This window comes from Bombus vosnesenskii, unplaced genomic scaffold, assembly GCF_011952255.1.
Source record: "Bombus vosnesenskii isolate JDL3184/JDL3185 unplaced genomic scaffold, Bvos_JDL3184-5_v1.1 scf7180000013266, whole genome shotgun sequence".
In the NCBI taxonomy this organism is placed as follows: Eukaryota; Metazoa; Arthropoda; class Insecta; order Hymenoptera; family Apidae; genus Bombus; species Bombus vosnesenskii.
Window position 1 is genome coordinate 2,966,755 of NW_022882926.1, and position 11,799 is coordinate 2,978,553.

An 11,799-nucleotide genomic window follows, 5' to 3' on the forward strand; every position below is an offset into this window, starting at 1 on the left:
AACGCGTGCTCTCCTGCTTCCATTATCAAACAGGTTGAGACACCTATCATTATCATTGCCGTGTCTTAGAGCAGCTGACCCGGTTTATGACTCACGGCCGAGCGGAGAAATGGTTGCAAAACTTTCGGTCGGACACGAATTCCAGCGTCCATGACGCGGTGATAAATCATGCGTCGAACGAACTCGAGATGTAGTTTTCGATTCAAGGATATTTCGATATCGAGAATATTCACAGAACCGTAATTTGTGCGAAGACCCTTGCATCGGTAAATTAACTCGCGGAAAAATCACGATCCTTCCGATACCCAAGTTTCTTTGTAACGTTCCATTTCAGGAGAGAGATTCTTCTCCGCTCGATTCATAATCGTTTCACGGGAAAGCAATTTCTCGGCCGAAAGGACGATCGTTTTCCTGGCCCGAGGCGGCCGAGGTTCCCTCTGGCACGCACGCAGGGATAAGATTGAAATGGAGAAAAATTCGCGGAGAAAAGCGAAGCCCGACTGTCGCCGTTCGTTCCACAATTATTCTCGTTTAACCGTCGCGCCACGCTAACTATTTCGTTATTACCGCAGCGGAACGGTTTTAATAAGATACTCGAAGAAAAATTACGTGGTATTTCCCTCCGTGTTCGCAGACGTGCTTTACCAGTCACTATAATCCCTCTTGCTTGTAAAAGTTGTAAACCACTTTTACGAAACTCTTTACAAGTTTACTCTCCGCCCTTTGCAATACTTCGTGCGGAGAGGCGATTGATCTAACACCACGGTAGCCAAGCGAGCTGTCGCGAGGCTGGATTACCACGCTTCTAATTACACCGTGTAATATACAGCCGGTGCTTTTTCGAAGAATCTCGCCTACGTGTAGTTGGATATAATAGCGAGGAATCGTCGATTGGTCGAAAGCAACTCGGTCGTGCGCAGAAAAAGGAATAACGGGCAAGAAGCAGAGGCCGATGAGGATAAAGCATATCGCATAGAGCGGAGAAGAGAAAAGACGAAACGTTGATGGAAGGAGTGTGCGCAAGAGGAAGGAGAGAGAAAGGGAGGACCAAAGGGAAACGGAATGGTGTGCGCACGCGAAAAAGGGCCCTGCGTAAATTGAAAGGGGGCACGGCTGTCTTGTTGTGTTTAAAAAGGCAATTTGCGGGCCTGAGATACGGCCTATATATTACGGCGCAACTGGTACGGGTGGTGGGAGATAGCTCGCTCGCGATAGCGCCCCTTTGCTCTGCGCTGGACCACGGGCAAGAGAACGGGGACTTTCCGTGGGCCTTACCGGCGAGACCACGAACGTCGTGCCTAGCGATGGCCTCAACGTTCCGTCTTCTATTACCTCGGAATTTGACGAAATCGTCTCTGATCTCTCGATGTTGTTCTTAGAGGTATGTTTTTTTTTTAGGTCCCACGAGAATTATTATCATTTGCATAGAAATAATAAGTTCGTGGACTGGCACGATTTTAGTCGTTGCAAGAAATACGATAATAATCGTGGACTCGAATGTTTGTAACGAGAGCTCTTTCTCGAAAGAAAGTCTTTGGTTTGTGTACTTGATCTGTGTGTTTTTCTAAACGACGTGTCTTCTAAATCTTCTGATTCAGTTATGAATGTACGAGGTAAAGAAAGTCTCTTATTGAAATTTAGGAATATCCTTAACAGGATATCGTCGCAGCAGTTGCTTTCTCAGGAGTTGTAAAAAATTCCAATATTCCAAATTCGAGTAACGTTGCGTCAGAGCAAAATTGTTCGGAAAGTTTCAGGGTCCTTGAATACCCATCGCTAGCCGTACCCCTTTCGGCGTGCGCCCTGGTGCCCCCGGGTGCCGCGGGGAGGGGCCCATGCTCCCCACCGCCGACATCCGGCAAATGCATTTCTTGTGTAGCACGCTGCTCGTTTGCGGACGATACGATTTACTCGCGGTATATAGTCGTATTCAAATATCTTCTTACTGCTCGCTGAACCTCTTTTACGTCCCTCTTCCTTCCTCCCAGTTTTCTACCCTCTCTGCTTTCTTCCGTCGCCCTGATCTCACGGTTTTGCACGCGTAATCGACTCGCAATTGCTCGCCATCGAACGAACGATCGGCTAATTCTACGCAGTACCGAATGAATCGAAAGAACGAGCTCGTTCGTTCGACGTGGTTTAATTATAATTATTAGCGGGCAGATTGAAGTTGCGAGCAACCTCGTTTGCGGCTACCTTTGTTCTCTCTCTATGTATGTGTGTATATCGCTGCCTATTTAAAATCGATTCCAACACGGGCTTAGCGTTATGGTTTCTGGAAAATTTGGAATGGTACGAGCACTGCCAGAATGAGGAGCATGCGCTGCTCGCTTGCTACAACACGTTCGATAGTTCGATTAGCTTTCTGTATATTAAATCGGTTACGCGAACCGCTCGTTCGTACTGTACGGGAATCGCGTGGCAAGTTTTCGGTTGTTCAATCTGCTCAATGGGCACTTCTTCGGATAGGAATGCTGTTTGTTCGGTTAATTAAAGCCGAATTAGCATGCTTTAGTTTTAGGTGAACGATAGGAATGTCTGAAACATGTGCCACGTTTGAATTAAATTGATTCATTCAGATTAAATTTTCACATACCATTCAACAATACCATATAATTTTGTAATTATAGCTACATTCTGTTTCCTAGTTGCAACAATAATTTTCCATTATTAAGAAATGTAAAGCTAATTAACATTCATTTTATTCATTGCGTGGAAAACAGCTGTTTTTCAAACGCGTATGTTCGTAATGCGCACTCTACTAGATCTATCGATCTTCCTGTTTTACCGACCACTATTACGAGTTCAGCCATTGGCTCACAGATGTCGTTTCGTGGATGCCTCGAATGACACGCTAACGAATCTCGCTATTCGTAATTATTACCATTAATTACCGCCATCAAACACACGCAGGAGCTGCACAAAGTCCCTCGCGCGATTCCTATCCACGGTTTATTAATCTTTCTTAAGAAAAAAAATCGACTCCCCTAGGCGAAGAATTCCCCTGATTCTTGCGAAGGCTGGCGGTAAAGCGCATCGGGTACAAGCTCATTTGCACAGAATGTGTGACAATCGTAATAAATCGCCGGTACGATATCGATCTTTTCTCCGCGGAGCGTTACTTACTAGCGCGATCTAGGAATCTCGCATTCCGGCGGTCGCGGACGGTCGCCGGTGTTCGGGGCCAGGCCGATCATAAATTCCGTGCCAGCCTCCAATTAACTTTATCGCAATCTGAACAAATTATACGGAACGCTGCCGATGCTAAATTCACCGATGCGACCGGGACAAGCGGAGATAACCGGCACGCCAGAAAACGAGAACGCCGAAACGACGCCGGAGATAACGTTTATTTTTCGCGAGCCGGCCATCCTCGTCCGACGCGATTCATTTCCAACTGGGGTAGAGGAGAGTACCTGTGATTCTCTTTTGTCTTCGTAAGACACTTTCCCGCTCCCTTCCACGATCCTCGAATCGTCTCTTCGGACGTTTTACAATCTCGCCGTTTACCCCTTTGCCCTTACGTCCTTCGCTAGAACGTTTCATTTCCGGCGAACGCTATAACGTGGCTTCTCTTTTATTGTAGTCTTGATATTGGGCCATCGAGATGGTTTTCACGACTTTTTTCTCGCTTTCGAGATATATAACTGGATCGATACTTGATTTAAAACCTGTTTGTCGTATTATATATTTTTACGAAAATTACGTAGATGTGTTTATTTTACGTAAACCAACACATTGAACGCGATATCGCGTGTGTTCGTGCGACCTTTGAGTATGTCAATAAAAACTTGAACGTTTAATAATTTTAATTATCCATGAAACGTTCGTGTTTTCTGAAACACTCGATATCACGGATGGATTACCGTGAATTACACTGGCGTCCTTGCAACGACCTTGTCACAGCTTTTGAACGACCTTCAATGAAACTTAAACGATCTTTAATTATTTCGAAATGGCCCTGAAAAACTGGTTCTATTCGATCTTTAATTTTAGTGGCCCGAATTTAGTTCTGTCCGCGTTGTATTACGCATATCAAACATCGTGCTAATTATTTCAATTGCAATACAATACGGCATGCATGTTATCCCCGTAGTTTCAATTTACGAAAATTATTCTCTCTTGTTCTATTATTTTCTCACTTCGACTGATAGCACTGCTAATCGTTAATTTATCCCCATTTCCTCTGTTTATCCGTCAACACAAAGCGCTGTGCCGTTTAATCCGAACCGCGTTGCCGGGAAATAAGGCGGTGTTTGTTTGCACGAGCGTTAAGCGAATCGGAGTTCATTTTCGATTGCCAGGTGGTTCGAGAACGTAGCCGTCCTTGTTAACCACGCTACGCCAGCGTAACGAGCAGCTCCTGGCGGAATTGCGCGACGCCCTGCCACGCCCGTGTATACTAATTTCCACCGGTATTCACGAGCAACTCTCTGTGTCGCGTGGCAAACACGGGAATATTTAATCTTTCAACAATGGAACGACAGGCTGTTGCAATTCACATGCACCCTTACGGCTGCAAGCTTTCCCCATTTTCCGTTTTGTTTCGACAGGTCTGTTTTTACGACGTCGAGTTCCTAACAAATGGCCATAGATCAGGGTACATGCCCTTTCAGGACTGGGTCGCTAATAATAGTGTCGGATTCAGCAAAGATTCAGAGATTCGAAGAAGTTACTTCGAGGAACTGTTGGAAACGTATCACGTAACGTTATATTTACGATATATTTTCAATGTATTCTTGCACGATTCAACTAATATCGTTCGCGAAATTTTCCAACTTACACGTTACGAGTTAGATAATATTTAATTTTAGTTCTAATAAATTCCGTTGAAAATTTCCTAAGTAAATTTTACCGATTGACGAGGCTGCTACACTTTCCAATAATTTGAGTAAACGAATAAAAATCAACACGAAATAAATTCGTAGTAATATACTTTTGCATTTTCGAATATGAGAAACCTATATCTCTCTTGCTCTTCCGATAAATACGATTTAAATATTGAATCGAAAAGCTCGTTTGGATATTTTTAATCCACGTTAGATCGCAAAAGGAAATTTTGTAATCTACGACTTGTACGATTCTCCAATATTACTAATTGATAGATAAAATAAAAGAGCCCAAAATATTTGAGAAATAATTTTTAATAATTTTCCACGATAATATTCTACACAATGAAAATGACGGCAAACTATGAGTTTCCCAGAATCGCTCGAAGCAAATTGATGGCTTAAAGAAGCCAACCGAAATCTAACCTCCCTAAAAGCTAACCTCCCTACTTCAAAGATCCTCAGAGACTTCGCCTAATCTCCATCAAACGGACCACGATCGATATGGCGCAAACGATTCGTTGGACGATCGAGTCTGGCAAAGTCGCGTCGTCAAAGGTCAATCAGCTTCTTCCCGCGTCGGTCGCACGCATCCGTGGTAGCCTTACTTGTCGGGACTATTTATTTATTAAATATTTGCTCGCGTCGAAACGGAGTTCGGCGAAGACCCAGGCCGCAAGGGCTGAAGGGTTGAAGTTCACCTGGAAGACTCACACGGCCGCGATTCTGGCGATTTCCGAAAATCAATGTTTACCCGACGAGGCAAATGAGACTTTCTCTCTATCGCGTGTGTGCTTCGAGACTCGCTATGCCAAATGTTGACGCAACGAATGGCTGCGCAAGGAAAGCATCCCTCTGTATTTCTATCGCCCACGACTCGCCGGCTAGAATGCTGAATTTTTTCAGGAACTCTTATTGGGTGTTTAATTTGTGCGTGTAAATTCCACGGGATAAGTTACTGAATTTGTATAGCAAGGTCTGTTCGTTTTCATTTCATTAACATGCTTGTCCTTTTGCTGTTCTTTTAGATCATATCTTTGATCTTTCGGGGGTGTAATTCGCGTATCGTTTGTTTGGTGCTTCAGAATATTCTACGTAATTAAACGATAAATCCATTTATTTGTAGGGAAACTGGTTCTAACACTATCACGCTGTGTCGTTTTTACAAATAGATTAGAAAATATTATTATGTTGTTTTGTTCTGTGAAAATATTATGTTTCTATTATTAACAATTGCGAGTAAATAAATTTTCTTACAGAACCCAACAAACGTTCCAAATTTCTCTGTCATTTGTTAAAACTGATAAAACGTCATAGAAATTATAGCACAAAGAAAGAATCTTTAATATTTATATCATCGGCGAAGAAGAGAGGAAACCGCAATTTTTACCGCGCATCTGTCGCTTTCCTTTTCTCCTATTCACGAAGAGTTTTCGTAAATCTGCTTAGTGGAAGCAGCTCGAAACCACGGCACGCTCGATTTCGATTCAAATTGACGAGATTCAAATTCGCTAGATCGGTACTCGAGCAACGTACTGCTGGGTGATGTGTGTACGGGCACGTTTCCTAACCGCAGCTACCCTCTTCCCGATTTCATATGTCCTGTTCCCGAACTGCATGCGTTCACGTGGCGCGCAAAAACACGCGGCACACGGCTTTGCTCCAGTGCGATGAACTCGCGCGGCGCGCCGCACAGTTCTGCCAGTCTCTGTTTCTCTCGAGGCCGTTTCAGTATTTGACTGTTCGGCCAGGACGACGCTACGCGTCCCTTCTCTCCACCTGTTTCCCCTCTCCTCGTTCGTCCATCTCTATCCTGGTTACACGGTACACGCGTTTCGTCCTCGTTTCACTCTGTTCTCGAGGCGCGTCCCTCGCTGTTACGCTCCCGGCTGCACTTCGACTCCTGTCGAGACGACAGAACGCCATAAGCAACCAATTTAAATGTAAATTGAAAAGCAGCGCGGCATACAAATTGTTCGACTCGCCGTCAAAAAATACTGCGAGCAAAGATCAAACGGAAGACAAGACGGGAGAGGGTAGCATGGAGTAGCACGAGAGTACGGGCCGTCTTCGATGCGGCGAAGATACAACGAGAGGAGAGGCGGCCTTTTCTCCCTTCATGGATCGTACCGCGTCACGTCGCTACGGCCACCGACATGCTGATAAATTCTTCGTTAAATATTTGCGTTCGCCGGCACCGGGACGGTTCCGGTGGAACCGCGGGCCTCTTGCGTTGGAGAACCCCGTTCACCGGAACATGCCGCTTTAACGGCGAATCTTTCTTGCTTGAAAGAATAATTAATTTAGTAGCAGTTTTTCCTCTCTGTTGAAACTTTCTTATTGTTATCAAAGCCTAGCGCTCTTTAACTATTCCATCAGAGAGATTACAACAAACCATCAAAGTTTCGATAAAAGGCAGGATAATATCGAAATTATTTTGAAATTCTGATTTCATTATTTATTAATGCAGGGTTCCACGTCTTCAGTTATATTGGCAAAATTATTAAATTGTATATACTCATTGGATATCCACTGAATAATTGAACTGAATATTTAGCACTTCATCTATCTGCCTTTATCGAATGCTGTTTCCTCGGGTCTGGGTTAAATCGGAATTAAAGGCTTTTTCTTGTAAGTGTATCAATGGTGGAAGCGTGTCTTTCAAGTGAATCGGAAGCTCAGTTGCGAGCAGACGTTCCAGGCGAACGGAAATGCAGCGTACAAATTTTTCATTCGCCGAGAATAGAGTTGGTCCGCGGCCTGCTGAAAAATTCAGCGGGTTTGTTCACGAACGAAAGCCGGAAAAACGGCAATGGGACCGGATTGAATGGGCTTCCGGCTTGTTTTTTGTTTGCCAGATTTTTCAGAGATGATTCTCTGATGGAAGACAGCGTGCGGTCTGCGTTACTGGCGAGCAAAACGCTTGTTCCGCCCGAAAGTAAACATCCGAACGAGCATTCGGAGTTACAGTAGCAAACAATAATGGAGGCACATGCGTTTCCCGGCTCGATGTTATTTTAGGAAACCCGTGGAAATCGAGCCATCCCAGAAGCCAGATATGCGCACGTAAATAATACACCGGGCTCTGTTCATTGTTAATTAATGGCTTCTACCAATTGCTAATATCTTCTAAAATGATCCAGTAAAATAATCGTTTTACATACCATTTGGAAATTTAAACGCGTAAAATGTATCTAATACATTTTGTTTCATCCACATTTTCTTCATTTCTTAGTACTTTTAATGCCTGGATTATGAACATAAAATTCTATAATTGGGTACATTAGGAGTTTGTAGCAAATATAACATAACAGATTTTTATGATCACTAGAAGGTAATGTAAGCACAATATGCTACGTATATGATGCAATACAATGGACGATTTATCGGGATTAAAATCTTTCATAAACGTAGAATTATTTTACAAAGCAAATATTTTAATTAATAGTAATATTAGAAAGCTACTGCATGAAACATATTTCTCTGATTACGGGGATATAAAAATTCATCGGCAAATAATGAACGAATTTTGAAAGTAATCTATTAAACTTAAGCTCATCGAGATAAAATATCGACTGCTGCTTTGGTTGCACAGGATTAATCGTAGCCGTGAAAACGATCCAATAAAGAGCAATAATTTCATCCACTCATAAAAATATCTACAACCAGGAATTAATTAAATTTCTTCAAAGTAAAAATATTTCCAGTGCGGGAATAACTGCGAACAAACGAATGGAAAGTTCCAAAATGGGGAAAAAAGGAGGAAGATATAAATGGAAACGAAGAGAACCGAAACCGGATCAAGTTCGTTCTCCACGGATAATTTTCATCGACTCGGAACCGGCTGCCTCATTGCAAGGAATTAATTTCCAATTCCAACGGGAGACAGAGAGAACGAAACAAGGGAAACGAAAGGAAACAAGATGAGGATGGCAGCGCGGAGAAAGAGAAAGAGAGAGTCGAGATCGACTTACCATAATTTTGGTAGCACCGGACCGCGTTCCCTTCGCTGGCTGTTGAATATTCCCTCGCTTATTAGAAAGGGTTTCTGTAATCGACGCCAGACACGAGCGGGTGTCTACCCGTGGCACCGGTGTAGCCGCCAGTCAAATGGATTCCAATTAAAGTAATAACGAATCCAACCGTACGAGCGTTTTCGTCGTCGCAAATAATCGCGCGCAACCGGATATCGGCATGGACCGCGTGGCCGCGCGACGCGTTCTTTTCCAATTCGATTCGTCCTGGCTCTGTTACCTTCCCCGTAGAACCAGGAGACCATGGAGAAACAGCACCGTGAATGGGACGACGTCGAATTTAAATCGGTCGAATTAACGAAACGACGAGGCGACTGTCGTTCGACGCGACGATAAATTTTTCGATGGGATCAGGTCCAGTCACATTCACACGAACGGGAACAACAAGAAAGGGAATAATGGAAAATTCTTCTCACCGACTTTATCTCGAAAAAATGTACAGTTTTTATACACGCGTATAGGATGTTTCAAAAAATTGAGTTTAATCCTCAGAAAAATATCAGCCAACCTGATCGACTGTATCTTTAGCAAGTTACTCAATTTCATTATACGTGATTAGCATCGAACTACTTAAAGAAACAAAGTATAGTTAATTTCCTAAATTTATTGGAAGAAAGCGACTTAAATAAGCGTAAGTAAGGAAATTCTATAAAGATAAATCTACAAAAATAGATGGTAATATTTGACACGCTTCTCTTCGCTTTTTCTATCTATGGACACAATCGGTATGGCTTCTGAGCAACTCATAGTATTCATCGAAATAAACAACAAGGCTTTAATAAGCGTGGGTCAAAATATCGTTAGTTTCGGGGTTGCAAGATATATCAACGCGTATTTCATGCTTCGTGCTTTACAAGTTTCAGCTCAATTTTTACAAATGTTCCGTAGAAATGGAATTATGGAAACGAAGAAGCGATTCGATTGCTGAATTATCGCGGACCAATAATAATTGAGAAACGATTGTTTGATACTATTATAGGGGTATATCGGGTGTCGCGTAAATTTAAATTTCTCCGGGATGGTATCTGCCGATAGAGCAGAGAGAGGCGCTTGCTAGCACGCTGCTGGCCATCAACATAATTAACCTCCCTAAGTGGAGACGCCTGTGTATCATTATTAGTACATGCGCAGCGAATGTGCTTACGAGAATTTAGGACCGCGTCAGGTGTCCTGATTTGGCCGCGCTAATGCGAAATATCCAATTAACTGGTAATGGAGCCTTTATCGTATCCGGTGACATCGGCCCGCGGAATTTCAACCTCGCTCGCGCAGCCCACCTTTGCGCGAACCACGCGAATTCGAAACACGGACCGAAAAGTACACGCTATCTGCTCGCTCGTTTTGTAATCCGTTCCGATAATTGCGAGCTTCGAGATTTCATGTATCGAAATTCGGTTCCGAGGTTATGCAGAATCCGTAGTTTCAGGTGGGCTGCATCGTTCAAAGTAATTGGAAGATTTTGTAGCTCGTTCGAAGTCGTTCTCGTCTACGATATATAAATACCATCTTTCTTAGAGGAATACCACGAGTCGAACATGTTCGAGCTGTTCAATATTCAGAAAAGATCTCTTTATGTTTCTTCCTTCGTGCGTCAAAGAAAAAAGAATTCGAAGTATCGGGATATGAGATTAAAATCTTTTACGGATATTTTAATATTACGATATGATACGATGATATTATATACACGCTCGTACATTAAAACATGACACCTTGATATTCCAAAAAGCAGAGACCTTTTTGAATTTATTCACAGGTTAAATAACAGAGATTTGGACACTTCATCCTATTTTGATGTATCGTTTGGTACCAATTACGATCTAACACGATCATACATGTGTACATATTACAACGACACAACCCGCACACAGTAACTAACAACCCAGAAACGAGGAAACACGTTACCCTCTATCATGCCCCTCTATTATCACCCCAATCACAAGTCCTCCGAACATTACCCCACCTCTGAATCTCCCTCGCTCACAAATCTCAACCACATCGAACCTCAATTACGTTCTCATTTGTCAACCATCCTCGTAACCAACTACTATATACAACCCTCCTTCTCTCTCTCTCTTTTCTCTGTCAGTCAGTCAGTCTGTCTGTCTCTCCCCCCCCCTCTCTCTTATAATTACCACACATACTTTTCTGACAAATCTATATTCTCAATTTTTCAGTTCGCAATGGCTACTCGTGCGTACCTGTTGCACTGTCGGAGGGCCTGGACATCCGGTTGAATACAGCGTCCAGGGCGGTCCGATACGGAGTGAACGGGGTGGAGGTATGGGCCGCACCCTCTCGTAGCCCTCACACAAATCACACGGTGTACAAGGCGGACGCGGTGCTAGTCACGCTGCCTCTTGGTGTTCTGAAGGCTTCCGCCCCGCCGTCCGCGGTCGCCTTCAACCCGCCGCTTCCGGACTGGAAGTCCCAGGCTATTCAGAGGCTCGGCTTCGGCAATTTAAATAAGGTAAGCGGTCTTTGGCTCGCGTCTCTCCTCCGTCTGATTTATACGGCCGGCGAAAACGACGATCGAACTTGTCGACCGGCCCGGAATGAGATATATTGTGATCCGGCGGTCTCTTTCGTCGCGAGAGCAACGGTGACGTGGCTCGTGTCGCTTCTTACGCCGGGACACGTTCCTTTTACGGCCTCCCAGAGTCGGTTTACGACCGCTTCGATCCGGGACTCCGGCCCTCTCCCGAAATTAAAGGCTCATCGCGCGGCCAAACGGGCCACGGCTGTCCGGATCTCTCGACCGATAGCTCGTCCACTCGAATAAATTCTCCGCAATTCCGAGGGTAATTTACGAATCGATGTTACGCCGTGGGAGAGTGGAGCTTCTCGTGGTTCAAGGAGCTCGCCGATTGCTGGTCGATGCGATTTTATTTCGAGAGGGAAATTGGCCGAGGGAGCTTTCGGATCGGTGATTCTATCGC

At 44.0% G+C, this 11,799-nt stretch overlaps 1 protein-coding gene across 1 annotated transcript in view; it reads left to right on the forward strand.

Annotated features, from left to right (window-relative positions):
- The window catches only part of LOC117243561 (lysine-specific histone demethylase 1A), a 99,235-nt gene that overhangs the window by 84,623 nt on the left and 2,813 nt on the right, over nt 1-11,799 (forward strand). The window contains exon 11 of the mRNA XM_033511163.1: nt 11,038-11,330. Coding sequence (XP_033367054.1) covers nt 11,038-11,330 — 293 coding nt within the window. The remainder of the gene's footprint in view (nt 1-11,037; nt 11,331-11,799) is intronic.